General features: G+C 54.8%; 1 protein-coding gene across 1 annotated transcript; it reads left to right on the top strand.

Annotated features, from left to right (window-relative positions):
• Positions 1-1,036: 1,036 nt before the first annotated feature.
• ROBO4 (roundabout guidance receptor 4) lies at positions 1,037-15,512 on the top strand. The gene is made up of 18 exons (XM_002924001.4): positions 1,037-1,209; positions 1,554-1,883; positions 2,121-2,278; positions 2,472-2,592; positions 2,850-2,977; positions 3,067-3,295; positions 3,552-3,664; positions 4,366-4,534; positions 4,687-4,869; positions 4,982-5,024; positions 7,643-7,779; positions 7,896-8,159; positions 11,574-11,681; positions 11,873-12,011; positions 12,381-12,626; positions 12,779-13,137; positions 14,150-14,356; positions 14,489-15,512. The coding sequence occupies exons 1-18, from the start codon at positions 1,140-1,142 to the stop codon at positions 14,497-14,499; spliced, it is 3,015 nt and encodes a 1,004-aa protein (XP_002924047.3). The 5' UTR covers positions 1,037-1,139; the 3' UTR covers positions 14,500-15,512.
• The last annotated feature ends 1,301 nt before the right edge of the window (positions 15,513-16,813 follow it).

Below are 16,813 nucleotides of genomic sequence, written 5' to 3'. Positions count from 1 at the left end.
AACAATGGGGAACAAAGCCTGGACACTCTTCCGCTGAGCCCCAGTGCCTGGCCTTGGCCTTCCGGGAACAGCTCCAGGAAATGGCTGAGATTCCAGATTTGGGAGGAAGAGACCTGTAAACAGGAGCTGGGCTCTGAGAGAGGAGAGCAGCGTCTCTTTAGGGGAGGGGGTGGGGAGGAGTGGCAGGGTGAGCACTGACATTGCAGGCTCAGAAGCTGCAAGGCTTGCCTGCTGTAGGCACAAGGTTCTAGGGCTGGAAAGACCCTGAAAAATATCCCTGCCAAGGATGCTTGAATAGTTTCAGTGATGGCATGTGCATAAGAATAAATAAATAACAATATTGGCTAACCCTTACCCATCACTTAGATTCGGCGCTTTTCTAAGTGATTTCATGCAGGATCACATCTCATTCTTACTCCAGCCCTCAAGGTGGGGACTGTTTCTATGACTCCTACTTTACAGGTAAGGAAACAGATTTGCAAGGATGAAGGAACTGGCCCAAGGCCTCCCACAGCTTACTTCGTTTGTTTCCCAGCCGAGTAGGAACACACTGTGGGCACCTCCCAGCTTGTCCCAGAGCTCCTAAAGCCTTCCCATCTTCTGTCCTACCCACCCCCCTCTCCCTGGGGAGATGGGCTGTGGGATACGATACACTCCTGCCTCCCTCCCCCAGCTGCCTTGGCCCACTTTTCTCTACCCTCAGCTTCTCAGTGCGGTGCCCTGAGACTCCACTGCAGGCCTCTGTTTCACTGCGGCAGGGAAATGCTAGGAGCCAAGGGACCAGGATTGGCATCAAGGTTTAAACAGAGGCTGAAGGCTGTGCTTGGAATTACGTCAGTGTGAAGATCACCTTTAGGAAATACTAGACCCCAAGGTAAATCTTAGAGCCGGAGCTGGAGTCGGGTTATGGCTACAGGGTCAAGGGCAGAGAGTTTCTCTCTGCTGGTCTCCTCCCAGTTCTCCAAGGCTCGGAGGGCCAGGCAGGAAGCATGGGTTTCCTCAAAGCTGCTTCCCTCCTGGGGCAGAGTCTCGGTCACAAACAACCACCACCACCCCTCCCCGCCCCTCCTTCCCTCCGCTGTGAGCTCAGAGCAGTAGGACAAAGTGCTCGCGACAAGGACAGAGGCCCAAGAGCAGCCATGGGCTCTGGAGGAGCGGGCCTCCTTGGGGCCCCGGGGCCCCTGCCTCTCCTGCTTCTGCTCATCATGGGTGAGTGCAGCCCTCCCCGCTCCTAGTGCCTGCTCCCTTGATCCAAGGCCTGGCCAAGGGGAGAAGAGGCCCCCTGGCTCCTTTGCTTCCCTTTTGCAGTAGGGGTACCAGGGATGATGGTGGTGATGATGATGGGATGATGATGGCGACGTATGTGTGAGACAGAGGCAGACGGAGGGACAGATTAAGGGCTCTGCTGGGACGCCCTGTGTGCCAGCCCTCTCCCCTCCCAGCTATGTTGTTATGGGAAGTTATCTTCAGACAAGAGAAGGCAGAGAGATCTTCAGGGACTTGGGGGGTCCTGTTGGTAGTCAGACTGGGCTCCGCCCCCCTTTCCCTTCCAGGAGGCATGGCCCAGGACTCCCCACCCCAGATCCTAGTCCACCCCCAGGACCAGCTGCTCCAGGGCCCAGGCCCGGCCAAAATGAGCTGCCGAGCTTCGGGCCAGCCACCTCCCACCATCCGCTGGCTGCTGAACGGGCAGCCCCTGAGCATGGTGCCCCCAGACATCCACCACCTCCTACCTGATGGAACGCTCCTGCTGCTGTGGCCCCCCGCCCAGGAACATGCCCACGACGACCAGGCCTTATCCGCAAACCTGGGTGTCTACACCTGTGAGGCCAGCAACCAGCTGGGCACAGCCCTCAGCCAAGGCGCTCGGCTGTCTGTGGCTGGTAAGGCCTGGGAGGGAAGGCCCGGGGCGGGGCATGCCTGGGGCCTAATGCCCGAGGTGATGCCCAGAGGGCCTGGGCTGGGAGAACAGAGGAGTGGGGCTGTGAAGAGTGAACTCAGGGCAGTGAAAAGCCGGGTAAAGCCAAAGAGGGAGAATGTAGTAGGAGGCACCGAGGCAGGGCCTCTGTGGAGGGGAGCACAGGACACTCACCCCTGCTGACCCTCCATCATCCCTGCAGTCCTTCGGGAGAATTTCCAGACCCAGCCTCAGGATACAGTGGCCACAGTGGGCGAGCAGGTGGTTCTGGGGTGTGGGCCGCCCTGGGGCCACCCAGAGCCCACAGTCTCCTGGTGGAAGGATGGCAAACCCCTGGCCCTACAGCCAGGGCGGCACGTGGTGAGTGTAGCCCCTTCCCTGAACTTTCTCTGGTCCTGAACAGAACGGGGCACACCCAGAGGGAGAGACCCGCCCCCGCAGCCCCATGTCCCCTGCAGCATTTGAGGAAGGGAAGGCAGTGAGGCCTAGTTTCCCTCCCCAGTGAGAGCCCCTCCCCAAGTGGGAGACTTGACGAAGCACCTGGCCCTGACAGGTCTCCAGGGGCTCCCTGCAGATGGCAAGAGCAGAGAAGAGCGACGAGGGAACTTACATGTGTGTGGCCACCAACAGCGCCGGACGACGGGAGAGCCAGGCAGCCAGGGTATCTGTCCAGGGTAAGGCGAGGGCGGTCAGCTCAAGTTAGGGCCTGGTTTGGGCTGGGGTTAGGGTATGCAGGGGTCAACCTGGGATCAGAATCAGAGTGATGGGGACCCCATTTAAAGGGATTCCCCCATCCTAGAGGAGAAATAGCAGTGCTCTAGACTGGGAAATCTGGGAACTGTAGTTGCTCCATGTCTGGGGGCTGTTTCACTCCTCAATTGCACCATCACCCTGGCCTCTAGGCCCCAAACCAGCCTTGTGCTCCCCACAGAGCCCCAGAACTACAAGGAGCCTCTGGAGCTGCTGGCTGTGCACATTCAGCTGGAAAACGTGACCCTGCTGAACCCAAACCCCGCAAAGAGCACGAGGCCCGAGCCCACTGTGTGGCTCAGCTGGAGGGTAAGGCCTGGGACCTAGGGGTGGCGCCGGTCCAGGAAGAGCTGGTCGGAAACTCCTTGACCCCATCCTTCTTCTGGACTCCTTCCCAGGTGAGTGGCCCTGCTGCACCCGCTCAGTCCTACACAGCCCTGTTCAGGGTCCAGACGGCCCCAGGGGGCCCGGGAGCTCCATGGGCAGAGGCTCTGCTGGCTGGCTGGCAGAGCGCAGAGCTTAGAGGCCTCCTCTGGGGCCAAGACTACGAGTTCAAAGTGAGACCGTCCTCTGGCCGGGCTCAAGGCCCTGACAGCAACGTGCTGCTCCTGAGGCTGCCTGAACAAGGTCAGAGACAGATGCCGGCAGGACTCAGCAGTATCCTCTCTGGCACCTTCCTGTCTGTGGGCCCCTGGACTGTCCCACTCCAGTCTGGGGGGATGGTGGGTCTTACTCCCGGACTCCCTTCTGCCGTGGCCAGCAAGCAGAACTACAAGAAGCTCCTATTCTTGTCAGTGTGGTCTACGACCAATCCCCCTCCCAGCTCTGTGTCCTGAAGTCCCGTCCTTCAGCATCCCTTACAGCCTCTCTTCCTCCCCTCCAGTGCCCAGTGCCCCTCCCCAGGAGGTGACCTTAAAACCTGGCAACAGCAGTGTTCTTGTGAGCTGGTTCCCACCACCTGCTGAAAACCACAATGGCATCATCCGTGGCTACCAGGTACCCCCTTCCTGGTGGTGCCAGGACATCCCTCTTCCCTGGCACCCTGCATACCCTTGCTCTGGCACTGAGAAACAGCGCCCCTGCAGAGAAGCAAGGGAAACTCACTGTTGCTGAGCCAGGGTTTGCCAGACCCTGCCAAGCACTTTCCTACCTGGTCTCATTTTTGTTTCACTGTCCGTCCTGGGTTATTATCCCTACTTTACAGACATGGAAAGTGAGACCAAGGTCACAGGTGCAGGAAACAGAACAGGAATCAAACCAGGCCATGTCTGACTCCCAGCTTCTAAGGCAGTGACCTCAGAATGTGGTTCTTGGACCAACAGTACCAGCAGTGCCTGACAAGGTGTTAGAAATGCAAATCCTTGGGTCCTTCCCAGGCTTCGTGAAGCAGAAATTCAGGGAGGGGCCTCGTAACCTGGATTTTTAACAAATCCTCCCAGTGACTCTAAAGCACAGTGGAGGTTGAGAACCATGGTCTAACATCTCTTTTAGCAGATTGCTTCGGCCCCACTTCTGTCAGCCTAGAGAGAAGTCTCTCTCACTCTGTTGGAAGAAGGGAACAGGAAGTGTGGCTGCACAGGGGGGAGGGAATGTCCCCAGGCGAACAGCGGGGCTGGGTCACCCCATGCCCGGAGATGAAGGGCTCAGCAGCTGGGACAATGCAGGGGGACGAGTGCTCACCTCCGCTTGTGTCTCAGGTCTGGAGACTGGGCAACACTTCACTGCCCCCGGCCAACTGGACTGTGGCGGGTGAGCAGACCCAGCTGGAGATCGCCACCCGAAAGCCAGGTTCCTACTGCGTGCAAGTGGCTGCAGTCACTGGGGCCGGAACTGGGCCCCCCAGTAGCCCCATCTGCCTCCTGTTAGGTGAGGGCAGTGCTCACCAGCTGACCCATACCCCTTGCACCCCCCTTCCCACCTTCGTCTCTCCCTTCTTCCATCTCACCCCTCCAGTTCATTGTCTGCTCCACTCTCATCGCCCCACCCGCCCTCTGGCTGAGCTCAAATCGCCCACACAGAGCGGACCATGGAGCGAGCCACCCAAGAACTCAGTGACGGTCCCTGGACCCTGGAGCAGCTGAGGGCCACCCTGAGGCGGCCAGAAGTGATTGCTGGTGGGGGCGTTTTGCTCTGGCTGCTGCTGCTGGGCACTGCCGTGTGTGTCCACCGCCGGCACCGAGCGGGGGTGCACCTGGGGCCAGGTGAGAGGATGAAGTGGACTCCCGGGCAGTCGGGGCGGAACAGTACAGCGGTTTAGATCTCAGGCCAGGAGATGGACACTCCAGATTTAGCCTTCCTTTTGCCCTCTCCCAGGTCTGTACAGATATACCAGTGAGGACGCCATCCTAAAGCACAGGTAAGAGATGAGAGGGGAGGGGCTGGGGGTGAGGCGGGGGCAGAGGTGCCAAGGGACAGTAGAGCCAGAACAGAGAACTGGGGGGCGCCTGGGTGGCACAGCGGTTAAGCGTCTGCCTTCGGCTCAGGGCGTGATCCCAGCATTATGGGACCGAGCCCCACATCAGGCTCCTCTGCTATGAGCCTGCTTCTTCCTCTCCCACTCCCCCTGCTTGTGTTCCCTCTCTCACTGGCTGTCTCTATCTCTGTCGAATGAATAAAAATAAAATCTTTTATAAAAAAAAAAAAAAAGAACAGAGAACTGGATGGAATACTCTCTCTCCTACGGCCAGGCAGTTGGGGCTCCTACTACCCAAATCTCTCCTGAACTCCAAGGGGGGAATTAATGTCTCTCTCATTAATGTTCCTATCACCCCACTTGACAGTTGAATAAACGGAGACTCATGACATAAGGGACTTCGCCCAAAGCCACACTGCTAGTAGCTGGTGTGTCACACGTTTAGTCGGTGTGCTTGTCACCCACTTCTCACTAATACTTACTAGACTCTCCTGCTGCCTCGTTCTGCTCGTTGGGGAAAAACTAGCCTGGGAAGACCTGTTTAATTTCTAATTTTCTCTGTAGAGCCAGCGTCTACCTAGCAGTGCCTTTGCATCTCGAGGGGTCTGTCCTTCACAGTAATCACCCACAGTTCCAGCAGAGGGCGCTCTGCCCCCACGGTCTCGATGTTCACTCCTTGTTCTCAGTAACAGGGTCAGCTGGCAGGTACACTTGCTCCAAGTGTCTCTGGCTGCCAAAGAAAACGGGTGGTTATGAGACATGATGCTAAGAAAGAAAACATCCTTTTTTGTCTTATTGGCTGAGTTTTACACTAAATAACCATTTCAACTCTCTGCCCACCTCCTCCTGCTCTTTATCTCATTGGATTTCCTCCAAAGGGCTTCATATTCCAAGCCTGCATCTTTCAACAGAAGTTTATCAAGCCCCCCTCCCCGTGCGGGACACAACCAGCCCTTGGGCTACCGTTTTGCTGTTAGTGTCTCAGCCCAGAGCAAGGTTCCAAGCTGTCTGGGGCCGTATTCCTGTGTTATTCTGTGCTCACTGGCCTTTCTTTTCCAGCTACTTCCTGCTTTATCCTGCTTTACCCTGAACCTTCTCTGGATCCCCTGGGATTTCATCCCTTGTCTTTGAGGGGGATTCCATTCTTTTTTATTTTTTATTTTTTGAAGACTTATTTATTTATTTGAGGGAGAGAGAAAGTGAGATGGGGGGAAGGGCAGAGGGAGAGAGAGTCTTAATCAGACCACACTGAGTGCAGAGCCTCATGAAGGGCTCGCTCTCAGAACCCTGAGATCAGGACCTGAGTTGAAACCAGTAGTCAGACACTTAACCAACTCAGTGACCCAGGCACCCCAGGGGGGATTCCATTCTGATTGTTTTGTTCGTTCATTTCTCTAGCACAAGCTCCACCTACCAGGAACTCTCAGTCTAGGCAGAGACAGCCGTGCTAGCATATGAATGCAATCCAGTGTTAGCAGTGCAGAAACATGGGGGAGCCTGGGTCGCTCAGTTGGTTCTTAATTTCAGTTTGGATCATGGCCTCAAGGGGGGAATCTAGCTCTGTGCTCAGCAGGGAGTCTGCTTACGGATTGTCTTTCTCCCTCTCCCTCTGCACCTCCCCCCACCACCCGCCCCACTCATTCGTGCATGCATGCTCTCTCACTCAAATAAATAAATCTTTTAAAAGGGGGGGGGGCAGAAACATGTACAAGATACGTGGAGGGGGGTAGGGTGGGGAAATATGGGAGGAAGATTCCACATTTACCCTGAAAGTAAGAAGGGGAAGGGGAAAGGAGCGGCAAGAACTAACGTGCCATGGTCATAGGGAAGATAAGCCATTTAGGCTGGCGGGGACCTAGGAGACAAGATGGGTCAGAGTAAAGGGTAAGGTTAGGGAGCTGGAAGCCAGACCAACAAGGGCTCTTTTAGCCATGCTAGGCAGCTGGGCTCTATCTTGGTAAATGGGGAGCCACTGAAGGTTTTAGGCAGAGAATTACTTTGGTCTGACCTCTATTCTTCAAAGATTACTCAGGCAGCCAGCAGGACACCCAGTTCAAAGGGGACCAGACTAGATGTAGAGAAGGCAACATCATGTGGCAAACTTTTGCTCTGCCAGCTGAGTGATCTCACGTTTCCTCACTTTGACTCACAGCATCAGCCTTATATGGAAGGCTTTTTTGGTAGCCCTTTTACAGATAAAGAACCGGGGCTCCAAGAGGCTAGTAGACCTCGTTGCCCAGGGCTGCACAGTTAGGCTGTGGCAGGTGGGGATTTTCACAGCGCGTTTGTCTGCCCCTGGATCTGTGTTCTCTTGGTCTCGGCAAGTAGCTGTCTCTCTTCAACACCTCCTGGTTCTGGGCCACTTGGACTTCCCTTGGTCCCAGGATAAGAAAAGACCCCTGAGTTTCGGGAGCCAGGTCAGAGATCTGAAAGAGTCTGTGAAGGGCTAGAATAAAGCTGCTATCACCCTCTCTGCTACCCTCTGAGCTGGAGGTCTTGGCCAATTATGTTCTCATTTCACCCCATTTCTCCTGCCCCGCCCCCACCCTCCGTTGCCCCAGGATGGATCACAGCGACTCCCCTTGGCTGGCAGACACTTGGCGTTCCACCTCGGGCTCTCGGGACCTCAGCAGCAGCAGCAGCATCAGCAGCAGGCTGGGAGTGGACCCCCGGGACCCACTAGACTGTCATCGCTCCTGTGAGCAGGCCCAGTGGGGCCGGGGGCTCAGCAGGGGAGCAGGGATCCCAGGGCTGGGGCTGGGGGTTGCGGGGTGGGACGCACTCACCATAATTCTTCCTGTCTTCTCACCACAGTGATCTCCTGGGATCCCCGAAGCCCTGGTGTGCCCCTGCTTCCGGACACCAGCACTTTCTACGGCTCCCTCATCGCTGAGCTGCCTTCCGGCCCCCCAGCCCGGCCAAGCCCCAAGACCCCAGCTGTCAGGCGTCTCCCGCTCCAGCTGGCCCGGCTCTCCAGCCCCTGGCCCAGTCCAGACAGCCTCTGCAGCCGCAGGGGCCTCGCTTCTCCGCGCCTGCCTCTGGCCCCTGCGGAGGCTTGGAAGGCCAGAAAGAAGCAGGGTAAGGACAGGGAGGATAGACACAGCCTGCTGGAGCGGGTGGCAGGAGGGAACTGGAGTGGGACTGTGGTAGGAGCATGGCCTGGGGGCTTTGCTGCCAGATGTGGGCTGTATCCCAGCCATGGCTTCTGGTTCCCTTGTCCTGGTAGATGCAGGGTCTCCCCACTATCACCAGAACACTCAGTGAGGGGTGTGCTGGCCTCTGCTTTTCTTAACGCTGTGCTCTGTTTCTGCTTGGCCACACCACTAGTGGGCCCACTTCTATGTTCATTTGAATTTGGCAAACATTTCATAAGCACCACTGTATGCCAGCCGTGGGGACACAAGAGACAGCTCTTGCCATCTAAGGCCTCCGAGTCCAATGAGAGTGGCTGACCAGCGTATAAGTAACTTTAGAACCTGGAAGCGTGTGACCAGTGCTAGCGGGAAGGCTCATCTCCTCATGCACGGTGCCTGGGCCTCCCCAGACACTGACTCCCAACTGACCACCGGGAGAAGACTGAGGGATTCCTTTCTGCCCAGATTTCTCTCCTGACTTCCGCCTGCCCGCTTTGGCTTCCCAGAGACAAATAATCATGGTGTCTGTTTCTTTAGCAACTACTCTGTGTTGGGTGCCTTACATATTTGTTATTTCATTTAATCCTACCCCCAACCTCTTGGCTAGGTATTATTTCTCTAATTTTGCAGATGGGGAAAGAGGATCAGAAATGAGTACCTTGTTCAAAATCCCACCAGTCAGCGGGAGCTGCCGAGCTCAGATTTGAAGCCAGAGTGGTCTGCTTCCAAAGGCCACACTCTGGAAGCTCCCTTGAGAGATTCTATTCTACCAAGGACTATTTTCTCTTCTTTCTGAACATGGGCCTGCACTCCACCTGCTGTCTGCATGAGCCTTCTGTGCTGATTAGTAAGCCTTACAAATGTCCTATAGCCAATTCTTTTTTTTTTTAAGTGGATATAATCCAACTTTCATGAAGACAGAGATGGATTCAGAGTAATTAAGAGCTTGTCCAATATCCAGAATTTTATGACTCTAAATATTAGCAAAGTTGGCATTCTTTCCAGCTTCGCCTGAGAACTATAGCATTAAGAATCCCTGGTGGTAATGAAATAGCAGCAAAAAAGGGGTTGAAAAAGTCCCATTTAAAAATGAGCCTTCCCACAGAGAACGACACCGACTTGGATATGATGTGTAGCCCACCCTGGAACATTAACACTACTGGGGAAAAATTAAGTCACTTCCTACAGTTAATTCTCAAGACAGATTCCAATTCTGAGATGAGGCTTTGGTCCCACACCACCCTGTGTCTCCTCACCCCAGCCCCACTGGCTCACCACAGTAGCCCCCCTGCACTGGTGACACTCGATGGCCCAGCTCTGGTTCCCGGGACGCCAGCAACAGCAAGACCGTGCTATGGTCTTGTCCAGAGCCATGAAGTTGGCTCTACTGCTGTCACTTAGTCCAAAAGACTGAGGATTCTTTGTCTTCAGACACTGCAAGCTCTCTCACTGCCCCCTATTCCCCTCGACCTGCTTAGTCCTTTTTTCTTATTATTTGACCTTGGTTGGGTTTTTTTTTTTTCTCCACCACAACTATACTCTCTTGTTTCATCCATTATATCGGGGTCTTAGTTCCACTCTGCCAGATACATACATTGAGTATCCTAATCACTTAATGAATTCAAACAAACATTTATCGCCATTCAGGTGTGCCCAATGAGATCTGACCTAACCTTGATAAAATTTTTATTGTGCAGTTTGCTCAAATAACACTGAAAACTTAAATCCAAGTAATTGCAAGTGTGGTAGAAGAAGGCTTTTGGGACTAGAATCCTTTAGAGGAAATAAAATGGACTGGGACAAAGGTGGCCTTTTCTAGGACTGGCCTTTCCTCCTCCTTGTCCACACAAACCAGCCAACCAACATGTGTCCCCTTTTCTGAGCTTACTCAGGAAGCCAGAACTAAAGGACACAAAGCCGTTGATAGCAGAGTTGGAGCACCTGAGGTTGCCTCAGGACTCCTTTGGTCACACAACAAATAAAGGAAGTAAATTAAAAAAACAAAGCAGCCTATGAACAAAAGGAATTTTGGTAGAGGAAGCATAGTCATTGTGTGGGTTTTCATCCCAGTGGCTCAGGAGGTCTGGCCACTGTACATGGATTCCCAGGGCCCAGATAGTCTTGGTGAATGTCGTAGCCTTGATCCCGTCCCTGCTCTGAACCTGCCCATGGTGGCCTCCAAATCTCTGAGACTGGACCGACTAGACAGCTATGCCTTGAGGTCCTTCCTGGTCTCTGGTTTGCCAAGGAAGGAACCCCTTTCCTAACTGAGCTTCTAATCGTGTGACACTAATCTGAAAGCTGCTTCTTTTTTCCTTTACTTAGTATTTTCCTGGTTCCTGGTCTTGGGGAAATCTCTTCCCTACATTATCCCCCTGGTTCCCTTCTGATTTAAACTTAGATCCATTCGGGTTTTGGCCTGACAAGGAAGCATGCTCTTGGGTCACTGCACACAGCTGGGTCTGTTCTTTCAGTTACCTCAGCTTCTCCATTGTCAGAGTTCATTTAAGTGGCCATGTGAGCCACCATCTTGTGAATCCTCTCACCTCACATTGACATCTACATCTCTGGTATTATCCACCCATTTGCTCATTCATTCAACAAGTATCATCAAATATCTATGGGCAGGGCATTGCCTCCCTGGGCGAGACATCCTCCCCTCTTCTTCTCAGCTGACTCTCTCCTATTACACCCGGCATGGTGTGGGGTTGTCTTACCCTCTCAGCCTCAGCTCAACTTGACAGTCCAACCCTTCTTCCCAAGTGACAGATACTCAGATTTCTCAGGGCAAGGTTATCCAGAACCATGGCAGATATTTGTAATGTGAAAGATGGAAATTAACAGATTCTCTTCCAGAAAAGAAGGGCTATTTGTCTTCACAGGGCCAAAATTCATGAGAGGACTAGCAATGTGAGGGTACAGAGATCAGGAAGATTGGAATGTGTATACAGTAAGGAAAAGAAAATTGTCCAAGAATCTTTCAGGCACCAGGAACTTCGCGATCTGTTTTTATAAATAAATTAAAATTGGCAAAACTATCATTTGACTGGGTGTTCCCAAAGGAAACCAAAGCTCAGAAAAGTGAATGGATTTACCTGAGGTCACACGGCAACAACGTAACTGAGCTGGGCTGTCAGTGCAGGTCTTTCGACTCCAAGCCTAGTGCCACCTTCCTCCCTTATCATAGCTTCCTGGATGAAGGTGAAGGTGCAGTGGATGGAGGGGGGTTCTTCCCTCTTTTCTCTGGGTTCAGGAACCCTAAAGCTTAACTGAATGACAGGCTGAAGATAGAGCCTGTGGTTGGGGTTGAAAGGCCCACCCTGGCTTGCCCCCCACCCACTGACTCTTGCCTTTGCAGAGCTGCAGCAAGCCAACAGCTCCCCGCCCCTCCAGGCGAGCCTCCCTCTGGAGCTCTGGGCCTCGGAGTTGGGGAATAGAGGCTCCAAGAACCTTTCCCAAAGCCCAGGTGAGAGGAGGCCCCAAAAGGGAAGTGGGGGGAAGAGGCAGGGTGTAAGGGTCCATAGCCCCTACAGGTGGCTGCTCTTGCCCCTGAGGAGGCTGGGTGGGTGGGGTGTGGGGACAGGAAGCTGGGGGCTCGGTGGGGTCTGGGGCTGATGGGAGTTCTGCCAGTCTCACCCCCAGGGTATTGTTCCCCAGGAGCTGTGCCCCAGGCTCTGGTTGCCTGGAGGGCCCTGGGACCACAGCTCCTCAGCTCCTCCAATGAGCTGGCTTCACGCCCTCTCCCCCCAACACCCCTCGCTTCTCGTGGAGCCCCTGCTCAGAGTCAGCAGACCCAGTAAGAGGGCATGGGGTCGGGAAGCAGGGCTGGGGGCCTAGGGGTGTGAGAGATGTTCGCTGAGCTCGGACAGGGGCTGGGGGACTAGGGGTGAGAGGGGTGATCGCTGAGCTCAGACAGGGGCTGGGGGACTAGGATGAGAGGGGTGTTCGCCGAGCTCAGACAGGGGCTGGGGGACTAGGGGTGTGAGGGGTGTTCGCTGAGCTCAGACAGGGGCTGGGGGACTAGGGGTGTGAGGGGTGTTCGCCGAGCTCAGACAGGGGCTGGGCGGCTAGGGGTGTGAGGGGTGATGCTGAGCTATGATGGGTTGGGGAAGGGTGACAGGGGGGCTGCACTAACCACCTGTCATCACTCTCTTACCCCAATCAGGCACTCTGTGGAGCCCCAAGCTCCCTCCTCCCTCCCACTGCCAGCAGCCCCCATCCCCATCCTGATCCCCTCCAGTCCCCCTAGCCCCTCCAGCCCCCAGGCCTCTTCCCTCTCTGGTCCCAGCCCAGAGTCCAGTCGTCTGTCCAGCTCTTCACTGTCGTCCTTGGGGGAGGATCAGGACAGTGTGCTGACTCCTGAGGAGGTGGCCCTGTGCCTGGAGCTCAGTGAGGGTGAGGAGACCCCCAGGTGAGTTGCCTGAGGGATGACCAAAGGACGAGCACAGGGCAGGAGCACACTTCTCCCTCCCCGGCCCCGCCCTTTCTCCACGGGAATGTTTCTGCTCTGCCAGCCTACTCACCCCAACCGTAGTCCTGTCCCCCATTTTGTCTCTTTTCTAGGAATAGTGTCTCTCCTATGCCAAGGGCTCCTTCACCCCCCGTCACCTACGGCTACATCAGCATCCCGACAGCCTCAGAGCTGGCAGACGTGGGCAGGGCAGGAGGAGGGGTGGGGTCCGAAGTGAGGGGCTTGCTGTGCCCACCCCGGCCCTGCCCCACCCCCACCCCCAGCGAGGGCTCCTTGGCCAACGGCTGGGGCTCCGCCTCCGAGGACAACGCCCCCAGTGCCCGAGCCAGCCTGGTCAGCTCCTCTGATGGCTCCTTCCTCGCTGATGCCCACTTCGCCCGGGCCCTGGCAATGGCCGTGGACAGCTTTGGCTTGGGTCTGGAGCCCAGGGAGGTGGACTGTGTCTTCACGGGTATGTGAGATCACCCTGCCTCTCTTCTCACGTCCACCCCGTGGAATAGCCACAGCTCCTGGAAAAACCCCTCCCCGCCGTTTCCCCAACCAAGAGAGAAGGCTTCCTAATCAATGTCTTTGTGGTTATCCTTAAAACAGCTAGCCTTCCCCAGCCCTATGATAAGTGCTTTATATACATTCAATATTAACACCTCTATGGGGAATATTCTTTATCTTTCTTCTCCAAATGAGGAAACTATAAATCAAACAAGTTTTTTAACTTGCCCAAAATCACCCACAAGAACAAGGACAAAATGTTCAAGTCTAAAGCCCAGAGGCTGCCAATTGTATGACCCCTTGACCTCCCTCCAGGTCCCTCCTCTTAACCCAGACGCTGGTATCCAGGAAAGATTGCTCCCCACCTCTTCTCTTTATTCCAACCCACTGTTTCAGATTCTCCTCACTATGGAAAGTTCTGTTTTCTCTCTTATCTCCTGCTATGCTTCCCAGCCCTTCCTCTTGCCCTGTCTGTGGCCGGGGTGAGGAGAAGCTGGGCTCACCCCTCCACCTGTCGAGCAGAGTGGGACCATTATCTCTATGTCAACAGATTGTTGCTCAGGGCTCCCTGTGCCCCTTCCTCACACATTTTGTCAGATCCCCTATCCCCATCCTATGAACCCTAACTCTACCCTTTGCCCCCAAAGAAAAACAACCTGGCTTGTGGTAAATGGGAAAGCAAGGATTATTCAGGACAGAGGGAGAAGAAGGATGCCGGGGTGCGGGTGGGGGGTGGAAGGGTGAGAGTATGGATAGAAGGCCAGAGCTGGGCTAGGAGGAAACAATTCAAACTATTCTCTCTAAAGAAACCAATGGACTCCTTCCAAAGGGCACCAGAATTGATGGACCAAGTTGGGGCTAGGTTATCTTTCAGGTTGGGTGTGTGCCTTAAGCAGGCCCTAAGCGTTCTGCCCTAACCTCGTCCCTCAGAGTGAAGGTCGACCCTCTACAAATAAATCTACCCTCCCTGACAGATGCCTCCTCCCCTCCCTCCCCGAGGGATGACCTCTTCCTGACCTCCACCCTCTCCCTGCCCCTGTGGGAGTGGAGGTCGGACTGGCTGGAGGACATGGAGAACCCCCACAGCCAGCGGCTGGGAAGGGGGCTGCCGCCCTGGCCCCCCGACTCTCGGATCTCTTCCCGAAGAAGTCAGCTTGGCCGTCCTGAGCCCAAGGCTGGCAGTAAGTGTCTGCGTGCCCAGCTGATGGGGCGACCTTGCCTCGGGGATTCTGGGGAGGAGCCAGGAGGAAGCCCTGGGGTTGGGCAGGAGAGAAGGAGCCGCAGGGTAACCCCACTCTCCCTCGACTTCACAGACTCCTCGTGAAGTGTGCCCGAGACCGCCCAGAAGAGAATCAAACCACCCCTCCCGCAGAGTGTCAGTCTTGCCCTGTGCTTCTCGGGCAGCTGGGGGGCCACCTTGCCCAGCCTCCAGGAGAGCTCTCCTCCTTCGGGATTGCGAACACAGATGAAAGCAAAACAAAATAAGCACAAAGCAGAGCCGGAGACCCCAGGGAGCAAAAAGTCATCCCGGCCCGACTCCTCGCCCTTGCTTTCTCCTCCTTCCATCATCCATTCCACGGCCAGGTCTTTTGGCCTGAGAAGCAACCTAATCTTCTGATCTACCCCCCCACTTGGATCATGGAAAGTGGGGGAGCCAGAGGTCTTCCCAGAGCCTGTGGGACAGGCGGTAGGGGAAGGAGCTTTACAGAGCCACCCCTCTCTGGAGGGGACCCTTCATACTCCAGGGGCAGGCTCACCTCTCCCCAGCCACACCCGCTGGAGGAAGGAAGGAGGACCAGCACTGAAGCAGTGAGGCCCTACCTTGGTACCAAGGCAGAGGGGCCAGGATGGATCCAGGGAGGGAGCTAAATGAAGGGAGGTGGGAAAATGGGGGACAAAACCCCCTTCTCATACCGTGGACTCTGTGAACTTAAGAAATTGATACCATAAAACTGTAATGACTTGAGTGTGGTGAGATCATTCCCCAGAGCCCCATTTGGGGGAGGGTTCCTGGAGATATGGGAAGAATTCTGAGTTTGAAAGGGATCCGGTGTTCATTGGCGCTCAGGGAGAATCACTTGGCTCTGTTCTGTGATTAAGGGAAGAATTACACGCATCCTTTGGATTCTCCTGGTCTGCTGGTCTTCACAACTTGTCCTGGAAAAACAACTCCTGCTTTCAGTGGTCCCAGCCCCCCTCCCCAGGGACCAGTCCCAGATGGTTAAGACCAGATGGTTTCTTAAAATAGACAGAGTAGCGCAATTCCCCAAAAGGTAGAACCACCGGTACCGGTTGGCTAGTGAACAGCCTTCAGGCAAAACAACAGAACAGAGAAATGGAGCAGGACTGCCAGGGCCGGAGTCACAGAAAGTTCCAGAAGGGCATGTGGGTCCCCGTCCTTCTAACTTGGTGAGAAAGACAGGGGCAGAAAACACAAATTGGAGGGGCGGGGGGAACGGTGCTTCTGAGCAAGACCAGGGCCACAGGAGGACACATTTAGGGAGGGCCAATTAGAAAGCAAGCCCAGAAAGGGGGTGTAATCCCCCCACACCTAAGCCACTCTACCTGGAGGCCGCTCTGAACTCACAGGCCAAGTGAGGCAGGGCCTGGGGGACACGGTACTGCCTGAAATACCTTAACCGTGCCAGTCTGGGCTGGAGGGTCTGGTCTCAGGATAAGAAATCAGTGCTCCGGATACATATCCGTTCCTCTCTATTTGCTTTTCCTTTTTTGGATTTTGTTTTTCTTTTAGCTTCCTGGTAAAATTCCTTTTGAAAACATTCCAACCCTATTCGCCAGACCAATGGAGAAAAAGGGATTTGTACACACTTAGGTCACAGTGGCAGGAGAGGTCAGACAGAGCCTGGGCTTGGGGGTGGGGGTGGGGGTCGTGGCCGTCCCCTGAGAGCCCAGGGCAGTTACTGAGCCTGGGGGTGAAGAAGTCAGAAGGAAACAAAGCTCAGAAAACCATTCGGGGTCATGGGCTGTGAGGGAAGGAGCAGTGCGCACTGTGACATTCAGGGCCAAAATTTCAAAAAATCCTATGCCAGCCAAACTAATCACATCCAGGCCTAGACTGGCCAAGAGATATCCCTGTTCACACACCCTTCTGTGAGGGGGTCAGGTTTTTCCTACTTGGCTGGGGTTTCCCCCATCAACCCCATTCTTTGAGTTTTATTTTGTTCATTTATTTTTAAAAATTGTTTACAGATTTTTAAAATTTATTTTAGAGAGAGAGCAGGGGGGAGCAAGGGGGAGCAGAGGGAGGGGGAGAGGGACAAGCAGACTCCCCACTGAGCATGGAGCCCAACGAGGGGCTCCATCTCAGACCCTGAGATCTTGACCTGAGCCGAAATCGAGAATCAGATGCTTAACAGCCTGAGTCACCCAGGAGCCCGTCTTTGAGTTCTAAAAAGTTATTATTATTGTAAGGGGCATATTTCCTTACAGGAGAGTAGATAGACCCTGGAGGAGGGCGCCCAGGGAAGGTCTGGCTTGGTTGTCTGAAGGCGGGACAAGTTTCTCACTGTTGGTTACTAGTTTTAACTGGGGAGAGAGTGGGCTTCAGCTCCCTCAGGAGGCAGGACAGGCCCCTGTCCTCAGCTAGTGCTTTTGATGGAAGTTCAAAAGCAAGTGGA

This window comes from Ailuropoda melanoleuca, chromosome 8 (genome assembly GCF_002007445.2).
Source record: "Ailuropoda melanoleuca isolate Jingjing chromosome 8, ASM200744v2, whole genome shotgun sequence".
NCBI lineage: Eukaryota > Metazoa > Chordata > Mammalia > Carnivora > Ursidae > Ailuropoda > Ailuropoda melanoleuca.
The sequence above is the reverse complement of the archived record's forward strand: the minus strand, read 5'-3'. Positions and strand labels throughout refer to the sequence as shown.

Excerpts from the sequence above, each read along its gene's own strand:
- ROBO4 (XM_002924001.4), top strand. The coding sequence starts at position 1,140 with ATGGGCTCTGGAGGAGCGGGCCTCCTTGGGGCCCCGGGGCCCCTGCCT. Across the intron at positions 4,870-4,981 it reads GGGGGTGCACCTGGGGCCAG|GTCTGTACAGATATACCAGT; the intron begins GTGAGAGGATGA and ends GCCCTCTCCCAG. Across the intron at positions 5,025-7,642 it reads GACGCCATCCTAAAGCACAG|GATGGATCACAGCGACTCCC; the intron begins GTAAGAGATGAG and ends CCGTTGCCCCAG.